The following is a 24639-nucleotide window of genomic DNA, read 5'->3' on the forward strand; positions in this document are numbered from 1 at the left end:
CTGCTATATCATATCTGACACGGGTACATCTCTCTGACTTTGCTTAGGAGGTCAGTCACTGATCGCGGCTGCAGCTGTGGGAGTGCCTGCCATTTTGGCTCTTGTGTTTCTGGGTGTTGTGTGCGTGAGGTACGTGGCTGAAAATGGGTCGGTTTGTGAAGTGTGAATTGTGTCTGATTTAGACTGACAGTTTAGAACAAGTGTACATTTCTGTAGAATCTTGTTGTCATGCACTAACTACATTACATCATGCTGATGCCATATCCCCCCCTCTAATGTCTGATTAGAGCTTAGACCACTGCATTATTAGTAATTTTATTTTATTGCGATGTCGATTTTCATACACTATGACTGATGGGTTTTAGTGTCCCAATAAGTTTAACAAACCTGTATGATAAGCTTGTTCTTAATATGAATCATGTGGACAGCTGCAGGCCATGATGAAGTCTTGACAAACACATCAATTTGCCCTTGAGCTGCAGTCAGTGTTGGTTTGAATAAAGCAGAACTACATTTACTGGGCAGGAAGAAGCCTCTCATAACTCAGGCTCATTTCCTGTGACCTAATAACATCTGAATAATAAAAAATATACTCATACATGGGCACTATTGCCTCAACAATACACATCATTCAAACAAATGCAAATTGTTGTTTGCACAAGAGGGGGTTCTTTAAATATTTGTCTGAAGGTAGATTTACTTTTTATTTTTATTATTTTTTTCTGAATAATCAGGAGGAGAAAATCAAGAAATGAGACAGAAGGGGGCAGGCAGGTGAGTTAATGAAATCAGTCTGCATATGTGCATACATGTATTTATCTATGGATGTAATATAATTTTATTTATATACATTGTTTAAGCAAAAACTGAAATTCAATAACACTTTCTATGATGCCTGTCTATAATCCATTATATACTACTTATAATGCCTTATAGTCTGCTCATAATACAGTATAATTAGAGTTATGAAGACTGTTTAACACTCATAATGCTTTATAACAGTAATCATAAGACATGATTTATTTATTTATATAGCACCTTTCTTACAAATAATTAGAAAGCATAGCAGTGTGTGCCAAATGGCCTTGAAGGTTTATTAGATTATGTACAGTGGTTATGATCTCTGTGTCATTTTTCAGTGTGTTGACATGCTTAATGGAAATATTTCAGGAGTTAATTATGTGTATTCCCCTGTAAAGGACAGTATCAGTTTCTCAAATGGGTTTGTAGTATGTGACAGTAACATGCTACACAGTACAATACTGCTTATGTGCTTGTAATTATCTGTTCATTACATACAGAGGCAGGGAGAGTGCCTTGTACTGTATGTGTTGTATTCACCTGGTTTCAGTGAATAAATACACAGAGATTATTGTAGTGATGAAGGTTTACTGCTATTGGTTATTGAAAATATATGCTTTGAAATGAATAGAGTATTTCAGTGTGAAATCTTTCCAAGATGTTAAGAAAACCCACTGTCATTATAGAGAGGAAATAAATTGTATTAAGTGTATTACGTTTGTATGTCTGGTTCAGTTGATATTTAACTGCTGATGGCATTTATTTGAAAATGAAACATTGATTCATTAGCTGATTTTTTTATATCAGGTTAAATGCATGTTTTGGAGTTAATGGGGGCGAGTAGCTCACTCCAGCTCTGAGGAGCTCACTGAAATGAACAGGACCTTTCTGTGGAACTTTCCCATCCTTCTCCTGCCTCTTTTCTTTACCCTGCAGGGGAATAAAAGCCCCATTTGTGGCAACGTCTCAGGGATGGCAATGAGTCACACTGGAAGACAGGACAGAGACGACGGTGAAGTTCCCTCTACCCTCTGTTCCCCTAACACCGCAATCAGGAAAGTCACCTCTGTAGCTCCATTGTTCAGTACGCCAGCATCCAGTTCCGCCCCTCCAGTGCTGCCCCCAGGTGAGAATATCCCACCTTTATACTACCTGTGCTGACTGTCGCTGTGTCAGGTCTATTATCTCTCTCCAGCAGCTTTTATCATAGACTGATCTCTCTGACTGGAGCCAGACGAGGCCTCTATGGAGTCAGCAGGAGAACGACCTTCACTGGATAGACCAGAGTGTCTCACTGGACAAACCAGAGTGTCTCACTGGACAGGCCAGAGTGTCTCACTGGACAGACCAGAGTGTCTCACTGGATAGACCAGAGTGTCTCACTGGACAGACCAGAGTGTCTCACTGGACAGACCAGAGCGTCTCACTGGATAGACTAGAGGTTCTCACTGGTCAATTGACCAGAGAGTTTCACTTGATAGACCAGAGTGTCTCACTGGATAGACTAGAGCTTCTCACTGGTCAATTGACCAGAGAGTTTCACTTGATAGACCAGAGTGTCTCACTGGATAGACTAGAGCTTCTCACTGGATAATAGACCAGAGTGTCTCATTGGTTAATAGACCAGAGTGTCTCACTGGATAGACCAGAGCATCTCATTGGTTAATAGACCAGAGTGTCTCACTGGATAGACCAGAGTGTCTCACTGGGTAGAGCTGAGATGGGTGTGCTGTGATTTATATTGGAAAAAAAACATAAAGAATTATTTAGATTCTAACCATAGTAGATGTGTGACATTTACATCAGTGTGTACAATATTAGAAATTAATGATAGCCAAAAAACGTACATCTATAACACTTGGTCATGTAAGCATGTACAAAACAAACCCTGGAAACAAAATACAAATGAGCATTTCAGAGAAAAATGCAAATGAGCATTGCTGAGGTTCCAGTACTTCTCAGTACATCTGTAACAGTTCATATATTTATGTGTTCGTAGGACCGGGTGTTGCCTTGATGCATACTATTTCTATATTTTGGTTATTTGTTTGATGCAGTCCCAAAGCCCAGTTCAAGTATTTTTAATATGTTGTAATCTCTCGCTGCTGCTTTGCTAAGAACTTCTCTGCCTGGTCAAAAGAAGAACGTAGTAATATTGATACTGAATGTTCTGCTGATCTAGATTTATCATTTGGTTTGTTCTGCTTGTCAGCTTTCTTCTCTTTTCATCTCCTTGCTGTGTGACATCACAGTGATGTAATGTTTTCCATAATTCCAGATAACTGTTCTGTGGCTAAAGCTTCTGCTTGTGCTTCATGTTGCAAGGTGTGTCTAAATGTGATAAAGGCTCAGGCAGGATTGACTGAAATGAGAATGAGAATATCTGTGACTTCAATAGAGTCTAAATGCGCTGTTTTCTCCATGCAGGTCACCATCACCATCCGTAAAGGAAGACTGTGTTCTCTACAGCACACTTCGAAAACTGGACATGTGAAAATAAACCAGGAAGATATCTTGCTTCATAAACTGTGGACCAATGCTGGTTATTCAGCGTAAATTTGGACATTTCTTTTAATGTGTGAGCATTTCCTGTGTTTTATCTTGAACTTTAAACAGCAAATTGTCTGCAATGTAATCCTCAAGCGGTATGAACCAAACATTTCCTTCACTGGATGATACATTTAAGAGTATTTATTAAAACCAGTGAACATAAACTCTCCTCATGAACTCAGGTCACATGACTGTACCTTTGTAACATGACCAGGATGACTGTGGTTATTGGAGTCTGCAAAGATGTACTCAGAATGGATCATTCCTTTGGCATTTTATCAACATTTACATGCATAACAGCTCATGTCTTCATATTGTACACAAAGTATTATCATGATGTTGGTGACTGAAAGCCATTATCATTGCTGAATGTATTCGTTGGCCAAATATACTGCAGAATTTGGCTTTATATGTAATTCAAAAATTATTATTTTTTTATTAATACTATATAACATTTACTATTACAGACATTCTTGTGCACATTTTGTGATTATATTGTGCTTATTACTGAGCTGATACCATCTAGACTCTAGACTCTAAAAACAAATTTACGTTATGTGAATTTATACTCTAGATTCTAGAGTATAAATTCACATAACGTAAATTTGTTTTTCACATTCTTAGTGTTTATTTTTGTACTACCAAACGTTAGAATTCAGAGCATACCTTGAATTTTTTAAACAATCATTCAATTAAACAAATAAAATAAACCTATGCTTGAAGAATTTTGTAAGTAAACCGTGTACTGTAGGTGTTGCCCCCTGGGTTCTGCTAATGGAATAGAACATGTGCAGGTAAGGCACTAAACAGGTACTTTAAAAAAACATCCCACAGGTGTGATTGGGGGGGGTTAACCGGACGCGACTGAACGGGAATCTGAAAGCTATCCACACAGGGTGGAGCAACCACAAGGTTTGAAAAAGACTAGAGGAAGGGGACAAGTAAACAAACAGAAAATTAAATACTCCTAAGGGAGAATATCCCAGGTATATCGGACTAAGTAGTCCACCCATTAAAGGGTGATAAGAACTAAAGGACAAAGAGTATTCTAACTAGACAGAACAGAATAATATACTCCTCTGGGCGGTAAGTCCTGCTGTTAAATACTAACAAAAAACTACCCAGCCAAAAGGGCAAAACCGAACAGAAAAAGGAGTATAATAAAGCTGTCTCATAAAAAGAACTGAGAGTGTAAAGAAGGTGAAAACTAAAGAAAAACAGCCCTCAAAATGAGGATTGATAGAAAAACACCCAAATTGCAACACCAAGTAAGAGATTATTGTGAAATTATAGTAAATCCCTTCCCTTAAGTCTCAGCCTTCAGTAAAACACAGATCTCTTCCAAAATAGGAAGAAAGACAGTTACAAACACACTCACAGAACACTGGCTTACGTGTAACCAAAGTTGACACAAAAGCACTGACTGCAGGCCAGCAAAAGCTGAAATAGGAACTACAGCAGGTGATCTCAATTAGCTCAATTAGGGAAACGAAGTGACAAGGATGCCCTCCAGTGGCCAAGGATAGCCACTACCACCCAGAACCATGACAAGATCGCCCCCTCCCCTCTAAGGAGCGGCCGCAGACGGTCCCTCAGAACCACGCCTGCGAAAATCCCGAATAAGCTCAGGGTCCAAAATGTCCCCAACAACCCAACAGCGCTCCTCAGGGCCATAGCCCTCCCAGTCAATGAGAAACTGAACCCCTCTGCCCACTCGTCTCCCAGCCAGTATTAGACGCCCTGCAAACACAGGCTCCCCACCAATGAGCCGAGGCGGGGGCGGCGGGTGGTCCGCCGGAGCCAACGCGCTCACGAGAACCGGCTTCAGACGGGAGACATGAAACGCGGGGCGGATCCTCATGGAGCGAGGGAGCTGCAGGCGACCAGTGACAGGGTCGATCTTACGGATGATCTCAAAGGGCCCCACGCAGCGAGGAGCGAGCTCACGAGACTCTACCCGCAGAGGGAGATCCCGAGTGGAGAGCCACGCCCGTTGACACACCCGATAGGGAGGCGCAGGACGGCGACGCCCGTCAGCAAGTCTTTTCTGACTAGCAGAGGAGCGTAGGAGCGACGCGCGGACTTTTCTCCAAGTGGCCCGACACCGCCGGACAAGGAACCCGGCGGACGGCACCCCGATGTCCCTCTCCAGTTCCGGGAACAGAGGGGGCTGATACCCAAACTGAGAGACCTGTGGATGTGTTCCTGCCTCTCGCCCAATGCATGCTTGGATAGGCTCCAGCACCAGCTCCAGCTCAGGATAAGCGGGTGTAGATAATGGATGGATTGATGGATGTATTGGAATAGGCAAAGCCTCAGATCTTAGCATCAGTTTGTGTTGTAATCCGGAATCATTTTTTTGTAAACATGGTAGTTATGTTTATTTTATAAGCGTAATATGCAAAAATGAACATAATTATTGACATCTGAATTTCAATAATACAGTGGGGGCAAAGAAATGAGAATTACCCAGTCTTTTTGAAAAGGCACTACTGGTCCAGTCCAGACACAAAGCAAAGGACTCTGTATATTTTATTCAAATGCTTGTATCCGATAAAATCGAAAATGTGTATGACCTTCAGGAAGTGAGACAGATCTGACATTCTACTTTTATATTTAATGTGAAGCATTTCATTTGCGATCATATTCAGCCACACTGCTCTGTCTGTAAGGCTGTTTTATACTAATGGCTCATTAGCAAACCACTGAGGCCAGATCAGAACTCTCTCCTGGTAAGTGCATTATCATATTATTTCATTTAGTCAAAACTACGTCACAATATTTTGTGGTGCAAGAAGATTAAACTGGAATCAAATATAAAATAAAATGCATTTTCGGACTATAAATGATTGCTGCTTCTTCCATACAAATATCATTCATCAAGTAAAAGGCTGTTTGAGTATCTGCTTTCTGGAATCTTTGTGAGATCTTCATAAAACCCAAAGCATTTTTAGACATTAGCAGCACATTAACTCACTGTGTGTGCTTGTGTAGTAATTGTTATTCTGGTATTTCTGCAAATTAACAGAATACTCTGACAGTCTTTGTTTCTGCTGTTCATTTTCACAGTGTAAATAATTACCAAGAGCTGTATATGTGTATTTGAATAAATATTTTCAATCTGATGCAGCCATGCTCTTCAATACCTTGTTGGTAATCGTCCTCTCTGTGTCAGGTAAATTGTTTGTGTGTTTTTGTTCTGATGTTTCAGTCTGCATATATAGTATTTATCAGCATGTGTTCCTATTTATTAGTCTCCCTTCATTAACTCAATCAGAAGCAACAAAAGTGAATGCATTTAAATTGCATTAAAGAATGTATATAATTCATATAAAATAATGTTCTACAGTACATTAGTTTAGAGTAGTGCAACATCGCTCATCTCAAGAGAGGGGAAAAAAAGAGGGAACTTATAAGATGAAGTTCCTCTTCACACTTTGCCTGCGAATCTCACATTGATTGGTGGCTACTGCCATCTACTGACATCAGTTAGTATTGAAATACAAGTACAATTATTGATGTTCCATAGTTTTGGAGAAGTTAGGTGCAGTTGTTTTAAAGTTTTGTTAATTGAATCCCTTATCTGTCATGTTGCCAAAACATCTGTGTTTTAAAAGATTTCTGAGCAGTGTGTTTGTGTGTGTGCGTGCGTGAATTTGTGTGTGTGTGTGTGTGCGCGTGCATTTGCGTATGTGTGCGCGTGTGTGTGTGTGTATGTGAATGTATACATGTGTTCGTGTGTATGTTTGTGCATGTGTGTGTGTGCACGCCCGTATGTGTGTGCGTGTGTGTGTGTGTGTGCACGCCCGTGTGTGTATGTGTATGTGCGTGTATGTGTGTCTGCGTGTGTGTGTGTGTGTTTTTGTATTTTTCAGGTGTTCTGAGCCAGACGGGATGGGGAGTGACTTACACCCCTGAGAGAATCTGTGCCTTAAAGGGGTCTTCAGTAGACATGAGCTGCACTTACTCATATCCCACATCTCACACAGTGCAGAAAACATTCTGGGTTATTCACTGGAACAAGCCACAGGAGCCTGAGGACCTGTCCAAGGACCCAGAGTACTCTCACCGTGTGGAGTACCTGGGGAATCAGAACAGTGACTGCACTTTCAGAATAAACCAACTGAGAGTAACTGATTCAGGAACATACCGATTCAGGTTCCTGACCGACTGTTATGGTGGAAAATATACTGGTCATCCTGGAGTCTCATTGACAGTTACAGGCAATTCTAAACTTGCTTTATATACTATTAACACCTAATCATTTTCTAATAGAAACAGAATGTTTTTTTTTATCATGTTTATTCTTGTATGCAGGTCTTCAGGTGAAAGTGACAGAGAATGAGGAACACTGACCTGTAGCAGCACCTGCACTTTGAGTGGCAGCCCAACCTTTACCTGCTACAAGAATGGAGAAGTTGTGCCCTATGAGTATAAATACTCCCTCAGTGTAGCCATCACTGATGATACAGATCTCTACTCCTGTGCTACAGGAGGAGTCACTTCCCCTGCAGTCAATGTGAAATGTGAGTGTCTCCCCATCTTCTGTTTTACTGGGAAATAATGCATGCAGGGCCGGCCCGAGGCATAAGCGAACTAAGCGGCTGCTTAGGGCCCCCGTGGCACCAGGGGGCCCCCATGTGGGATTCATCCCTATCGCAAAACCAGCGTTAGTAATTTAAAACGGAATGACAACCGAATATTTCATAACAACGTAATGCAAGACGGATTTTACAAAGCAGCCATCACCAAAGGTGTGTGCCAAAGCACACACCTAACTCATGTTTAACTGTGATTTAATTGATTTTCTGAGTGTTGCATTGACCTTCCTACATTTATGCATGCACTTATTTTTCATGACTCTGGAATGTAGTCTCTGCAATATAAATGTCAACTGAAATTCTATCTCTGTTTATTTACAGCAGGAGATTGGACAGCGCTTGTATGGAGGGTTGTTGGAATCACAGTGCCTTTTGCACTCTTTGCTATCATGGTGTGCACAAGGTAAATGTTTGCAATGCAAAAGCATCTGGGTACCAATCATCACTGAGAAGACATGATTATAGAAATTCACCATTAGCTATCAGAGAGGTATGCAGTATTTTTACTAATTTGCTGCTGAATTCAGAGGAGCAGGTAGGAATGTTTTGGCAAAATATCATCTGGGATGGCTGATCCACAGCTCCTGAAGGTCTGTACTCACCCCCCCCCTCCCCTTCCCCCTTTTCAGCAGGAAGAAGAGCACCAACAGAGAGAGAGGGAGGAGCAGACGCTCTCGTACTGTAAATAACAAGTTCACGCCTGGATATTCTCACCATTATAACCGTACCAGCCGTTCAGAAAAGCAAAGGACAGTTCTGTGTACATGCTGTATTTTTATGAAACTACAAAGTCAGTAGGTCTGTGCTGGGCAGAAGACACAAAGCACAGATACACACCAGGCAAGTTACAGTTCATCCAGTTCATCACTGTGTGATGCAGTCATTTTCAGTCTTCCTCCTTATTTTTATTGGTTAAAACTATTGAGGAATATTCCCCACTTAACTCTCAATATGTTGTAATTGTATCTGTGGATATTATTTCGTGTGATTTTTTAACATGTGAAAAATATACTTCTGTAATGATAAAATTCTTCAAGTGATTCTGTGATATATAATCCACTAAATCGACAGAGGAATCCGTTTTTTGGGACAACAGATTGGATAGGGAATGCAAGGGACTGTGTGGCCACTCTGGTTCCCTTTTAACAGTGTAACTGGAGGCGCACTTATGTGTAACTGAGTCTCTTCCTGTGTCTCACCTCAGAGCAGAGCCTTCAGAGAGTGACAAACGCAGCCAGCGACACAAACTCTGTGCTTCAGAGAGCTGACGAGGCCTCAGTGTGGGATTAAAACACACAGAGGAGAGAATCTGCAGAGAATGAGAAATGATGGAGATCAGGGTGAAAGAGTCTCTTTTTGTCTTTAACTTCACAGAACTGCTGTCTGTTTCTGCTAGCTTATCCATCTTATAATGAGCTGATGGTGGAGGATTTTTCCCAAAGTACTGTAACCCTACTGCAACATGCATGTTCATGTAACCCTGCTGCAACATGCATGTTCATGTAACCCTGCTGCAACATGCATGTTCATGTAACCCTGCTGCAACATGCATGTTCATGTAACCCTGCTGCAACATGCATGTTCATGTAACCCTGCTGCATACATGCTCCTGTGACACCGTTACACCTTTATATAACTCTGTTACACACACGCTCATAACTCATGTACACGCGTATGTATTATTTTACATTGAATGGGAAGATTATAATGCAGATTAATGTAGATTATATTCTCCAAAATCACTTTTAAAGGCAAGGTCCAAAATACTTTAAAACAGTGTTTTAGTTTGACATTTTACATCGCCTTGTTGTATTGACCCCATTTGTACTTTCTGTCTGTTTAGCTATTTGAAATAATGCATCTTTTTATTTGTTTTATTTGCATACATTGTTTTATTATGTGTATCAATATATTATGATTTATTTGAGCATTGTAAAGCACTGTGAACCTTGAACCTCTGTTTTGATAAAGATTATCATTATTTTCTTTATATGGCCATCATGTTTTGCCTGCCACCCCCCCCCCCTCCAAAAAAATAGATAAATAATAATATTATAAAATAAATAAATATAATTATATTCAAATAAATTCCATTTTAATCACGTGTGGGCATCTATTTCATCTCTGTGAAATGTGAAAGATACAATAATCCAATCAGCTGTATGTAGTAAAAATCATTTTTATGAAGTATAAGCATTGAAATGCAACTAATAATGTGTGTGAAGGACCGTAAAACAGGCAAAGCCAAACCACAGTTCTAAAAGGTCACATGAACATCAACCACAGAAACAGCGCTGCTCCACCCCAGCTGAACTGAGGTGTGAAATAAAATAAAGAATAGAACAGGCTGCAGGAAGTGAGCAGCGCTTTAACTGTCTGTGGTCAGGGTGGCTCTCGCCTGAAATTAGGCAGCTTCACCCACAGCGGCGCCCGCTCTGCACAAAAGAGCCAAGCAGGGGCACCTCACAGTACCCGCTTTGAGGCACCAGAGCCGTGATACTTTCACAAAGATAACTACGCCTGTCCGCTCCTTTTATCTTCTGCAAAAGTAAGTGCAATCTTAATAATGATCTGGGGGTTAAACGCTAGGCTACAGCAGCAAAATATTGTCATTCGCATTGGATCATGGTTCCCTCTATTTTCTGGCTTTTAAACTACTGTTAACTGTATATGTCAAGTTACACAGTGAAGTTACATTCTTTTAAAATAATCTTTGTTGTCCATAATTTGATTTTATATTGTCATTCTTCAACGATGCTATACTGCGTGAGCTACTGCTTGTCTTGGCCAGGACACTCTTGAAAAAGAGATTTTGAATCTCAACGAGACTCTCCTGGTTAAAGTAAAATGTAATAATATTTACAAATAGAAACTACTATTCTTAAAGCTTTGCATTCATCACAGTCAGTCTGCCTTGTTCAGAAATATGAGCCTGTCAGCAGGGCCGTTTCAGACAGTTTGAAAACCGTTAAGATCACACCTCCTCTACCAGCGTAAGTGCATGATTTAGCGCTGTTTTATTCTTAATGGCTGTTAACACATTTTTTCATTGAGTTGTAAAATTATGTACATTATTCAATAGAGTGCCTTGATAGAAATTGAGAGAAGACATCTTTGATTTTTGCAAGCTTAAAATTTTTGCATTTTTTTAAACAGTGGGGAAATTAAAGTACAGTGTTGTTCTCTGATCTACGGATTACAGCGAGTGCTTTATTCTGTGCTAATCTAGTGATCCGAATGGAGATCAGTCTCTCTCACTGCTGAAAGGTGGCTATGTGACCAGTGGGAAAAACATGCACAGCATTAGTTAAAACAGTAAATTAGCTTTCTTAAAATTAAAATAATGTAAAATGAAATAATAATAATGAAAATTTTTTAAAAAAAAAAGATCATTGTTTTCTGAAAGTAACTCTTTATTTTATTACTTTCCATGTTATCTGTTAAATGCTTAATATCAGTGATTTTTTTGTGGAATTTTGGTTATGGCTTAAAAAACAAAAGAAATAAAATAAGTTATGTTTTTTTATATATATGTTCAGGCCGATGCAGCCATGCTCTAAACAACCTCAACAGTATTTTTGTAAGCCCTTCTCTCTGCCACAGGTAAAAAATTTATTTACTTCAGTTCTGCTTATTAATGCCAGTTTACAGAGGTTACAATATCTTTCAGAAGCTAAAATCTATTTAGAATTACTATGATTTGATTTAACCTGTTTAACTCAATAGACTGGGAAAGCAAAAATTAAAGACATATGTTACAGGAAATGACAATCAAAATTGTATACACACGATCACATACGTTGTTTAGATGCCCTATAGGCGGACATCTGTTTTAATCTACACTTGTATGTTGCATAATCTGTGTTTGTCGTTTGTCCGGTTATGTGCTGAGCATGCACTGACGCTTTTGCACAAATGATGTTCCTAATGGATAAATAAAGTTATTTTGAATTTTAATTTGAATTTGGTTTAGGGATTCTAGGCTGATCAGAATCTTTTTTCATTTGTTTTTACCATAAATCTGCTTTGAAATGTAGAGCATAGAAATTATCTGAAGTTCCTGTTTATTCACAGCTCTGCAACAGAGATGAGTAGATTTCTTTGGCTTCATAACATGGGCAGAACTGTAAATGAACTGCATTTACTGGTGTGCTCTATTCCTGAAGAAAATGATAGATTTTGCCATCATTTAAACTTTTGTGAGACTAAGTTTTATTCTTGAAATAATGTGTGTGTGTGTGTGCGCATCTCCTTTGCATAGTCCTCCAGGCCCATGTCTGAAGATATTACAGTCTAATCTGTAATAATGTCTAATTACATTATATTTTATTATAGTCTGCGCAGATTATAATCTCCAAACTCAAGTCACTTTTAAAGGTAAGGTCCTAGATGTTTTTAAAACAGTGTTTTAGTACTTAATTTTACATTGCCTTGTTGTATTGATCACATATTTAAGTTTCTGTCTGGTTTTAGATATTTGAAAGAATGCATATTTATATTTGTTTTCTTTACATACATTGTTTCATTTTGTGTATCAATGTATTAAGGTTTATTTGAGCATTGTAAAACACTGTGAACCTCGAACCTCTGTTCTGAAAAATATTATCATTATTTTCTTCATATGGCCATCATGTTTTGCCTGCATTCCATTTATTTCACGTGGGGATCAAGTTCATCTCTTTGAAAGATACTATAATAATACTATACAATAGGTCGTATGTAGTAAAAGTCATCTTTATGAAATATCAGCATTGAAACGCAACTAATTATGTGTATGAAGGACCGTATAACAGGCAAAGCAAAACCAAAGTTCTAAAAGGTCACATGAACATCAACCACAGAAACAGCGCTGCTCCACCCCAACTGAACTGAGATGTGGAATAAAATAAAGAATAGAACAGGCTGCAGGAAGTGAGCAGCGCTTTAACTGTCTGTGGTCAGAGTCACACTCTGGACCCCCAAACCACCATACTGCACTGCTGCCATACACAAAGATACAAAACCTACGTCTGTCCACTCCTTTCATCTTCTGTGAAAGTACAATGTGTGCAATCTTTATGTTAATAAGAGGGTTATAGGCCAAGCATCAGCAGCGTTTTGTTGATGTTCCAGCTTCATGTTAAAAATCCGATGCATGAAACTTAAACACGACTGAGCAATGTATGGTAGCAATGATAAAGCATGCTGTTTGTGGCCGTAAAATTTACCTAGGAGGGATAGATGGATGCAATACATTCAATCTACCTGTAGATGGGGCAAATATTAAAATCGATGAGTCCTGTATGTACATTTCAGATGAATTTCTTGGAAGATCTTTTACTAAACTGAATTAAATAATGGTTTAGGTAATGGATTTTGTATAGGGCTCCTGAATGTATCAGTGATTACCTGTGCCTGATGCCTATCACACCTTTTACAGTCACTTTTATTTTAACCTCTACTGTACATGTATTGGAATAGGGGTGGCACAGTGGTGCAGTGGGTAGCACTGTCGCCTCACAGCAAGAAGGCACTGGGTTTGAATCTCGGGTTGGGGCCTTTCTGTCTGGAGTTTGCATGTACCTCCGGGTACTCCGGTTGCCTCCCACGGTCCAAAAACATGCAAATAGGCCAATTGGAGACTCTAAATTACCCATAGGTTTGAATGTGTGAGTGAATGGTGTGTGTTCCCTGCGATTGATTGGCAGCCTGTCCAGAGTGTATTCCTGCCTCTCGCCCAATGCATGCTTGGATAGGCTCCAGCACCAGCTCCAGCTCAGGATAAGTGGGTATTGATAATGGATGGATTGATGGATGTATTGAAATAGGCAAAGCCTCAGATCTTAGCAACAGTTTTTGTTATAATCCGGAATCGTTTTTATAAAAACATAGTAGTTATGTTTATTTTATAAGCATAATATGCAAAAATGAACATAATTATTAACATCTGAATTTCAATAATACAGTGGGGGCAAAGAAATTAGAATTACCCAGTCTTTTTGAAAAAGGCACTACTGGTCCAGTCCAGACACAAAGCAAACGTTTCTGTATATTTTATTCAAACTCTTGTATCCAATAAAATTTAAAATGTGTATGATCTTCAGGAAGTGAATCAGAACTGTAACACATTCCACTTTTATATTTAGTGTGAAGCATTTCATTTGCGATCATATTCAGCCACACTGCTCTGTCTGCAAGGCTGTTTAATACTAATGGCTCATTAGCAAGCCACTGAGGCCAGAACAGGACTCTCTCCTGGTAAGTGCATCATCATATCATTTAATTTAGTCAAAACTACGTCACAGTATTTTGTGGTGCAAGAAGATTGAACTGTAATCAAATATAAAATAAAATGCATTTTCGGACTATAAATGATTGCAGCCCCTTCGATACAAATATCATTCATCAAGTAAAAGGCTGTTTGAGTCTCTGCTTTCTGGAATCTTTGTGAGCTCTTCATAAAACCCAAAGCATTTTTAGGCATTAGCAGCACATTAACTCACTGTGTGTGCTTGTGTAGTAATTGTTATTCTGCTATTTCTGAAAATGAATAGAATACTCTGGCAGTCTTTGTTTCTGCTCTTCATTTTCACAGTGTAAATAATAATCAAGACCTGTATATGTGTATTTGGATAAATATTTTCAATCTGATGCAGCCATGCTCTTCAATACCTTGTTGGTAATCGTCCTCTCCGTGTCAGGTAAATTGTTTGTTTTGTTTTTTTTCCAAATGTAGTTCTGATATTTCAGTCTACATATAAAGTATTTATCAGCATGTGTTCATATTTATTAGTCTCTCTTCATTATCTCAATCAGAAGCCAAAGTAAATACATTTAAATTGCTTTAAGGAATGTATATAATTTATATAAAATAATGTTCTACTGTACATTAATTTAGAGCAGTGCAAAATCGCTCATCTGAAAAGAGAGGGGAAAAAGATAGAACTTATAAGATGAAGTTCCTCTTCACACTCAGTTTTGAAACTGAGACAGAGGCATGACATAAATATCTGTGGCTGTACTAGATGATCGGAGCTGTTGATTGTGCATGTTGCATTCTTAGAATGACGACACAAGTATTCCGGTGCAACGTTTTAATGAAAGCAGTTTGTTTTCACTGCAAGCAAAACATAACAGTTTTCAGCCGAAGGCATATGCAGACACTTGCTCTTAACTTACTTGGTTTGCTACTGCATTCTAGCAAAGCTAGCTACTAAGCAAGACTTCCTGTTCCTGCGAATCTCACATTGATCGGCGGCTACTGCCATCTACTGACATCAGTTAGTATTGGAGTACAAGTACAATTATTGATGTTCCATTGTTTTGGAGAGGTTAGGTTCAATTGCTTTAAAGTTTTGTAAATTGAATCCCTTATTTGTCATATTGCCAACACATCTGTGTTTTGAAACATTTCTGAGCAGTGTGTTTCTGTGTGTGTGTGTGTATGCGTGTATTTGCGCATTTGTGTGTGTGTATGCATACATCTGTGCGTGTGTGTACGTGTGTGGATGTGTGTGGGTGTATGTATACATGTGTGTGTGTGCGTATGTGTTTGTGTGTGCGTGTGTGTGTATGAGCAGGAGAATACTACTGTGAGGCAGAGAATGGGATTGGGAGAGACACCTCTCCTCCTAACGATCCTGATGTGCAGTGTGAGTATATCAGTGCATCTCAGCTTCAGACACACAAAGCAGAGAGTCAGTATCTCCTGAGTGTCTTTGGGTAACTTCACAGCAGTAAGAAACTGAGTTAAGCAGTCACACTGCCCAGTGGAGGAGAAATCAGATATAATTACATTATCATACAATGATTAGCCTGATCATTCTGACATGTCTTAGGTAAAACGTGTGGTCATTTTGAGTTTGCAAAGGGCAAAAAAGGTACCACATGCTGCTGTTCAACTTAAAAAAAGGAAGTTATCATTATTAATGAAGATGATAAAAAGACATATCTAAATACTTCTGTCACTTTTGAAAACTTGATTCTGCTGTGTCATTTTCCAACTACCACAAACCGCTACAGTATATCCAGGTCATTTTGTAATAAAGCATGATATACTGGGATATTTACTGTACCAGGTTCTGCAGTCCTTTTCCCCACAAACCACACAATCCGTCGTTGTTAGAGGCACCAAGGCTTTATTGTGTGCTCGATACCAAAAACACGGAAACAAAAACAAAACAAAACAAAACACACATGATAAGAACGGGGATTAGATGGCATGCCGCTCCCGCGTGCGTCTCTCATTCCAGCACCCCGGTCTCACTGCAGGCAGAGCATATAAACCATTACCAATCAATTGTAACTGCAAACAGGTGTGGTTGTAAGCCAGCTATACTGCTCCCACTCCGCCTGCAGATGATGCCCTAACCACACAACTCCTCCATATCACATTGTGAGATTTCAGCTCCATTATAAACATTACTTTGAAATAAATGTCTCTGCTAGTGTTTTGAGACACAACACAGTGAGTGAGAAATTATATGGAATTTTGCACATTATTCTAATGATTTTAGATGTTCCTAAGAATACCTCTGTGTGACTTTTGTTTAAAACTGCAAGACCTGTTATTTTCTCTTTCAGATCCTCCTAAGAGCGTCATAGTATCAGTGCCCCCCTCTGGTGAAATAGTGGAGGGCAGTTCAGTGACTCTGACCTGCAGCAGCGATGCCAACCCACCAGTGCAGAACTACACCTGGTATAAGAATAATAGAGCTGTCTCCTCAGAGACAGGAGGCCCAGAGGACAGGTACACCATTAAAAGCATCACACTGCAGGACGCAGGAGAATATATCTGTGAGGCAGGGAATGGGATTGGGACAAAAACATCTCCTCCTATTCGTCTTGATGTGCAATGTGAGTATATCAGTGCATCTCTGCTTCAGTCACACAGAGCAGAGAGTTAGTATCTCCTGAGTATCTTTAGGAAACATTGCAATAGTAAGACACTGAGTAAAGCAGGCACACTGACCAGTGGAGGAGAAATCAGTTATAATTACATTATCACACAGTGATGAGTCTGATAATACTGACATGTCTTAAGTAAAACCTGTAGTCATTTTCAGTTTGCAAAGGGCAAAATAGGTACCACATGCAGCTGTTCAACTTTTAAAAAATGAAGTTATCATTATTAATGAACATGCTAAAAAAGGACATATCTAAAAACTGCTCTCACTTTTGAAAACTTGATTTTGTTGTGTCATTATCCAACTACCATACAAAGCTACAGTATATCCAGTTCATTTTGTAACAATGCATGATATACTGGGATATTTACTGTAACAGATTCTGCAGTCCTTTTCCCCACAAACCACACAATCCGTCGTTGTTGGAGGCACCAAGGCTTTATTGTGCGCATGATACCAAAAGCACGGAAACAAAAACAAAACAAAACACACACGATAAGGACGGGGATTAGAAGGCATGCCGCTCCCACATGCATCTCTCATTCCAGCACCCCGGTCTCACTGCAGGCAGAGCATATAAACCATTACCAATCAATTGTAACTGCAAACAGGTGTGGTTGTAAGCCAGCTATACTGCTCCCACTCTGCCTGCAGATGATGCCCTAACCACACCACCCCTCCACATCACACTGTGAGATTTCAGCTCCATTATAAACATTACTTTGAAAGAAATGTCTCTGCTAGTGTTTTGAGACGCAACACAGTGAGTGAGAAATTATATGGAATTTAGCACATTTTTCTAATGATTTTAGATGCTCCCAAGAATACCTCAGTGTGACTTTTGTTTAAAACTGCAGGACCTGTTATTTTCTCTTTCAGATCCTCCGAAGAGCGTCTCAGTATCAGTGAGCCCTCTGGTGAAATAGTGGAGGGCAGTTCAGTGACTCTGATCTGCAGCAGCAGCGATGCCAACCCACCAGTGCACAGATACACCTGGTATAAAAATAATAGAGCTGTATCCCCATGGGGAGGATCAGACCGGAGTTATACCATTCATAGAATCACACTGCGGGATGCAGGAGAATACTACTGTGAGGCAGAGACTGCGATTGGGAGAAACAGATCTCCTCCTAAAAGTCTTGATGTGCAATGTGAGTATATCAGTGCATCTCAGCTTCAGACACACAGAGCAGAGAGTCAGTATCTCCTGAGTGTCTTTGGGTAACTTCACAGCAGTAAGACACTGAGTAAAGCAGGCACACTGACCAGTGGAGGAGAAATCAGTTATAATTACATTATCACACAGTGATGAGTCTGATCATACTGACATGTCTTAAGTAAAACCTGTAGTCATTTTCAGTTTGCAAAGGGCAAAATAGGTACCACATGCAGCTGTTCAACTTTTAAAAAATGAAGTTATCATTATTAATGAACATGCTAAAAAAGGACATATCTAAAAACTGCTCTCACTTTTGAAAACTTGATTTTGTTGTGTCATTATCCAACTACCATACAAAGCTACAGTATATCCAGTTCATTTTGTAACAATGCATGATATACTGGGATATTTACTGTAACAGATTCTGCAGTCCTTTTCCCCACAAACCACACAATCCGTCGTTGTTGGAGGCACCAAGGCTTTATTGTGCGCTCGATACCAAAAACACGGAAACAAAAACAAAACAAAACACACACGATAAGGACGGGGATTAGAAGGCATGCCGCTCCCACATGCATCTCTCATTCCAGCACCCCGGTCTCACTGCAGGCAGAGCATATAAACCATTACCAATCAATTGTAACTGCAAACAGGTGTGGTTGTAAGCCAGCTATACTGCTCCCACTCTGCCTGCAGATGATGCCCTAACCACACCACCCCTCCACATAACATTGTGAGATTTCAGCTCCATTATAAACATTACTTTGAAAGAAATGTCTCTGCTAGTGTTTTGAGACGCAACACTGTGAGTGAGAAATTATATGGAATTTAGCACATTTTTCTAATGATTTTAGATGCTCCCAAGAATACCTCAGTGTGACTTTTATTTAAAACTGCAGGACCTGTTATTTTCTCTTTCAGATCCTCCGAAGAGCGTCTCAGTATCAGTGAGCCCCTCTGGTGAAATAGTGGAGGGCAGTTCAGTGACTCTGACCTGCAGCAGCAGCGATGCCAACCCACCAGTGCAGAGATACACCTGGTATAAAAATAATAGAGCTGTATCCCCATGGGGAGGATCAGACCGGAGTTATACCATTCATAGAATCACACTGCGGGATGCAGGAGAATACTACTGTGAGGCAGAGACTGCGATTGGGAGAAACAGATCTCCTCCTAAAAGTCTTGATGTGCAATGTGAGTATATCAGTGCATCTCAGCTTCAGACACACAGAGCAGAGAGTCAGTATCTCCTGAGTGTCTTTGGGTAACTTCACAGCAGTAAGACACTGAGTAAAGCAGGCACACTGACCAGTGGAGGAGAAATCAGTTATAATTACATTATCACACAGTGATGAGTCTGATCATACTGACATGTCTTAAGTAAAACCTGTAGTCATTTTCAGTTTGCAAAGGGCAAAATAGGTACCACATGCAGCTGTTCAACTTTTAAAAAATGAAGTTATCATTATTAATGAACATGCTAAAAAAGGACATATCTAAAAACTGCTCTCACTTTTGAAAACTTGATTTTGTTGTGTCATTATCCAACTACCATACAAAGCTACAGTATATCCAGTTCATTTTGTAACAATGCATGATATACTGGGATATTTACTGTAACAGATTCTGCAGTCCTTTTCCCCACAAACCACACAATCCGTCGTTGTTGGAGGCACCAAGGCTTTATTGTGCGCTCGATACCAAAAGCACGGAAACAAAAACAAAACAAAACACACACGATAAGGACGGGGATTAGAAGGCATGCCGCTCCCACATGCATCTCTCATTCCAGCACCCCGGTCTCACTGCAGGCAGAGCATATAAACCATTACCAATCAATTGTAACTGCAAACAGGTGTGGTTGTAAGCCAGCTATACTGCTCCCACTCTGCCTGCAGATGATGCCCTAACCACACCACCCCTCCACATCACACTGTGAGATTTCAGCTCCATTATAAACATTACTTTGAAAGAAATGTCTCTGCTAGTGTTTTGAGACGCAACACAGTGAGTGAGAAATTATATGGAATTTAGCACATTTTTCTAATGATTTTAGATGCTCCCAAGAATACCTCAGTGTGACTTTTATTTAAAACTGCAGGACCTGTTATTTTCTCTTTCAGATCCTCCGAAGAGCGTCTCAGTATCAGTGAGCCCCTCTGGTGAAATAGTGGAGGGCAGTTCAGTGACTCTGATCTGCAGCAGCAGCGATGCCAACCCACCAGTGCACAGATACACCTGGTATAAAAATAATAGAGCTGTATCCCCATGGGGAGGATCAGACCGGAGTTATACCATTCATAGAATCACACTGCGGGATGCAGGAGAATACTACTGTGAGACAGAGACTGCGATTGGGAGAAACAGATCTCCTCCTAAAAGTCTTGATGTGCAATGTGAGTATATCAGTGCATCTCAGCTTCAGACACACAGAGCAGAGAGTCAGTATCTCCTGAGTGTCTTTGGGTAACTTCACAGCAGTAAGACACTGAGTAAAGCAGTCACACTGGCCAGTGGAGGAGAAATCAGATATAATTACATTATCATACAGTGATGAGTCTGATCATACTGACATGTCTTAGGTAAAACGTGTAGTCATTTTGAGTTTGCAAAGGGCAAAAAAAGGTACCACATGTAGCGGTTCAACATTTAAAAAAATGAAGTTATCATTATTAATGAAGATGCTAAAAAGACATATCTAAATACTGCTGTCACTTTTGAAAACTTGATTCTGCTGTGTGATTTTCCAACTACCATAAAAAGCTACAGGATATCCAGTTCATTTTGTAACAAAGCATGATATACTGGGATATTTACTATAACAGGTTCTGCAGTCATTTTCCCCACAAACCACACAATCCGTCATTGTTAGAGGCACCAAGGCTTTATTGTGCGCTCGATACCAAGAACACGGAAACAAAAACAAAACAAAACACAGACGATAAGGACGGGGATTAGATGGCATGCTGCTCCCGCGTGCGTCTCTCATTCCAGCACCCCGGTCTCACTGCAGGCAGAGCCTATAAACTATTACCAATCAATTGTAAATGCAAACAGGCGTGGTTGTTAGCCAGCTATACTGCTCCCACTCCACCTGCAGATGGTGACCTAACCACATCACTCCTCCACTTCACATTGTGAGATTTCAGCTCCATTATAAACATTACTTTGAAATAAATGTTTCTGCTAGTGTTTCGAGAAGCAACGCAGTGAGTGAGAAATTATATGGAATTCAACACATTTTTCTAATGATTTTAGATGCTCCCAAGAACACCTCTGTGTGAATTTTAATTAAAACTGCAAGACCTTTTATTTTCTCTTTCAGATCCTCCGAAGAGTGCCTCAGTATCAGTGAGTCCCTCTGGTGAAATAGTGGAGGGCAGTTCAGTGACTCTGACCTGCAGCAGTGATGCCAACCCACCAGTGCAGAGATACACCTGGTATAAGAAGAATGACACTGGAGTCTGGCAGGCAGGATCTGGACAGAGTTTAAACTTTTCTGAGTTTAGATCCTGGAACAGAGGACAGTACTACTGTGAGTCACAGAACAGACTTGGAGCTCAGAATGCGTCTGCTCTACTGGTCACAGTGCAAGGTAGGACCAGAACATCTTTGATAAAATGTTTTATCTGACGCTGATTGTGATCCAGTGGCTACAAAGCAATGCTGATCATAACATTGGTGCCACAATCCGAACCGGATCATGGTAGATAATGATGATGAGCAGTGTAACTAAAAGTATCATGATGCCAGCATTGAATTCAGTAAAATTCAAATGTACAGAAATTTCTAGTAGAGGTAGGCATGTAAGGGGTGTATTTAAACATTTATAAACTTTCGCCTTAAGGACCTTCGTGAGGCATGTTGTGAAATGAACACTGCTATATCATAACTGACAGGGCTACATCTCTCTGACTTGTCTTAGGAGGTCAGTCACTGATCGTGCCTGCAGCTGTGGGAGTGGCTGAAATTTTTTTTCTTGTGTTTCTGGGTGTTGTGTGCCTGAGGTACGTGGTTGTAAATGAGTCGGTCTGTAGTCACTCCAGTGTGAATTACTGTATGTCTGATTTAGACTCATAGTTTAAAACGAGTGTACATTTTTGTGGAATGTTTTTGTCAAGCTTTAGCTACGTTACATCATGCTGATGCCATACTCCCCCCTCTAATGTCGGATTAGTGCTTAGACCACTGCATTATTAGACATCTTGTTTTATTGAGATGTCAATTTTATAAACCCTGACTGATGCATTTTAGTGTCCCAATTAGTTAATCAAACCTGTATGATGGGGTAACAGAATCCCCTTAAAGCTTGTTCTTAATATGAATCATGTGGACAGTTACAGACTATAACAGAATCCTTTCAAGCACGTCAATTTGCCCATGAGATCCAGTGTTGGTTTGAATAAAGCAGAACTACATTTACTGGGCAGGAAAAAACCTCTTATAACTCAGGCTCATTTCCTGTAACCAAATGACATCTGAATAATAAAAAATATACACGTACATGGGCACTATTACCTCAGCAATACACATCATTCAAACAAAAGCAAAATGCAGTTTATACAAGAGGGGGCTGTTTAAAGATTTATCTGAAGGTAGATTTACTTTTTATTTTTCTTTCTTTTCTGAATAATCAGGAGGAGAAAATCAACTAATGAGACAGAAGGGGGCAGGCAGGTGAGTTCATTAAATCAGTCTACATGTATGCATACATGTATTTATCTACGAATATAATATAATTTTGATAATGCATACTGCATTCTTTAAGCAAAAATGGAAATTCGGTTAACACTGTCTATGATGCCTGTCTATAATGCATTATATACTTATAATGCATTATAATCTGCTCAAAATACAGTATAATTAGAGTTTTGAAGATTGATTAATGCTCATAATGCTTTATAACAGTAATCATGAGACATGATTTATTTATTTATATAGCACCTGTGTATTGCTAATGGGGATCCTAAATAAATAAATAAACCTTTCTTACAAATAAGTAGAAAGCATAGCAGTGTGTGCCATGTGACCTTGAAGGTTTATTAGATTATGTACAGATTTACTGTATGAGGTTATGATCTTCTATGTGTGTTGACATGCTTAATGGAAATATTTCAGGAATTAATTATGTGTATTCCCCTGTTAAGGACAGTTTCATTTTCTCAAAAGGGGTTGCAGTATGTGACAGTAACGTTACACAGTACAATACTGCTTATGTGCATGAAATAATCTGTGCATTACATATATTGCCAGGGAGAGTGACTTGTACTGTATGTGTTGTATTCACCTGTTGCCAGTGAATAAATACACACAGATTATTGTTGTGATGGTGGTTTATTGCTATTGGTTATTGCAAATATATGCTTTGGAATGAAAAAAAGTACTTCAGTGTGCAATCTTTCCAAATTATTACAGAAATCCACTGTTATTCTGGTCATGTTAGAGACAAAAAAATCGTATTAAGTGTATTACGTTTGTATGTCTGGTTCAGTCGATATTGAACTGCTGATGGCATGTATTTGAAAATAAAACATTGATTCATTAGCTGATTTTTTTATATTAGGTTAAATTGATGATTTGCAGTTAATGGGGGTGAGTAGCTCACTCCAGCTCTGAGGAGCTCACTGAAATGAACAGGTACTTTCTGTGGAACTTTCCCATCCTTCTCCTGCCTCTTTTCTTTACCCTGCAGGGGAATAAACGCCCCATTTATGGCAACGTCTCAGGGATGGCAATGAGTCACACTGGAACACAGGGTACGGACAGAGACGACGGTGAAGTTCCCCTCTACCTCTCTGTGTTGCCCGCTAACACCCGCAATCAGGAGTAGGTTCTGTACTCCATTGTCCAGTGCTGCCCCCAGGTAAAATTATCCCACCTTTATACTACCTGTGCTGACTGTCGCTCTGTCAGGTCTATTATCTCTCTCCAGCAGCTTTTATTATAGACTTCTCTCTCTGATTGGGGTCAGGTGAGTGTCCATTCCATGCAGGTTTTTGGTTTAGCCCAGCACTACAACACCTGATTCAACTAATTAACTCATCATGGTCTTCAATCGAGACCTTGATGAGTAGAATCAGGTGTCTTTATGCCTGGGCAAGAACAAAAAACCTGCAATCACTCCGGCCCTCTGTTCAACCTGCTAACAGCCGCAACCAGAGTGTCTCACTGGATAGACCAGAGCTTCTCACTGGATAATAAACTAGAGTGTCTCACTGGATAAACCAGAGCGTCTCACTGGATAATAAACTAGAGCGTATCACTGGATAGACCAGAGCGTCTCACTGGATAATAAACTAGAGCGTATCACTGGATAGACCAGAGCGTCTCACTGGATAGACCAGAGTGTCTCACTGGATAGACCAGAGCGTCTCACTGGATAGACCAGAGCGTCTCACTGGATAGACCAGAGCGTCTCACTGGATAATAAACTAGAGCGTATCACTGGATAGACCAGAGCATATCACTGGATTGACCAGAGCATATCACTGGATAGACCAGAGTGTCTCACTGGATTGACCAGAGTGTCTCACTGGATAGACCAGAGTGTCTCATTGGGGAGAGCTGAGATTGTTGTGCTATGATTTATGTTGGAAACAAAAACATAGAGTAGTTAGATTCTAACCGTAGTAGATGTGTTACA

The 24639-nt window shown here is 39.9% G+C and overlaps 2 protein-coding genes and 1 long non-coding RNA gene across 11 annotated transcripts in view; all 3 read left to right on the forward strand.

Moving 5' to 3' along the window:
* Positions 1 to 24639, forward strand: part of LOC135238005 (B-cell receptor CD22-like) — a 93280-nt gene that overhangs the window by 60010 nt on the left and 8631 nt on the right. For 2 of the 9 annotated variants that reach the window (XM_064305667.1, XM_064305675.1), the window contains exon 6: positions 23689 to 23770. The exons of 1 other annotated variant lie outside the window; for it this stretch is intronic. In XM_064305667.1, the coding sequence (XP_064161737.1) occupies positions 23689 to 23770 (82 nt within the window). Of the gene's footprint in view, positions 1 to 47; positions 130 to 734; positions 775 to 9156; positions 10057 to 21321; positions 21909 to 23688; positions 23771 to 24639 lie in introns of those variants that run through there. 6 more of the 9 variants (XM_064305683.1, XM_064305693.1, XM_064305624.1 and 3 more) reach the window with 5 other exon arrangements.
* On the forward strand, positions 1881 to 3831 carry LOC135238204 (uncharacterized). Its single transcript, XR_010325040.1, has 2 exons — positions 1881 to 1927; positions 3229 to 3831. It is a non-coding gene; the product is annotated as an uncharacterized LOC135238204 (long non-coding RNA).
* LOC135239171 (B-cell receptor CD22-like) lies at positions 14590 to 19935 on the forward strand. The gene is made up of 5 exons (XM_064307663.1): positions 14590 to 14632; positions 15512 to 15583; positions 16515 to 16787; positions 18918 to 19190; positions 19895 to 19935. Exons 1-5 carry the CDS (start codon positions 14590 to 14592, stop codon positions 19933 to 19935), a joined length of 702 nt encoding a protein of 233 aa, XP_064163733.1.

This window comes from Anguilla rostrata, chromosome 1, assembly GCF_018555375.3.
Source record: "Anguilla rostrata isolate EN2019 chromosome 1, ASM1855537v3, whole genome shotgun sequence".
In the NCBI taxonomy this organism is placed as follows: Eukaryota; Metazoa; Chordata; class Actinopteri; order Anguilliformes; family Anguillidae; genus Anguilla; species Anguilla rostrata.

What these genes read in the sequence shown, in the direction of transcription:
- LOC135239171 (XM_064307663.1), top strand. Translation starts at nt 14,590, where the DNA reads ATGCTCTTCAATACCTTGTTGGTAATCGTCCTCTCCGTGTCAG. An exon ending in TATTCGTCTTGATGTGCAAT is followed by an intron (nt 16,788 to 18,917) that starts GTGAGTATATCA and finishes TTTCTCTTTCAG; the next exon opens with ATCCTCCGAAGAGCGTCTCA. An exon ending in TAAAAGTCTTGATGTGCAAT is followed by an intron (nt 19,191 to 19,894) that starts GTGAGTATATCA and finishes CTCTGCCTGCAG; the next exon opens with ATGATGCCCTAACCACACCA.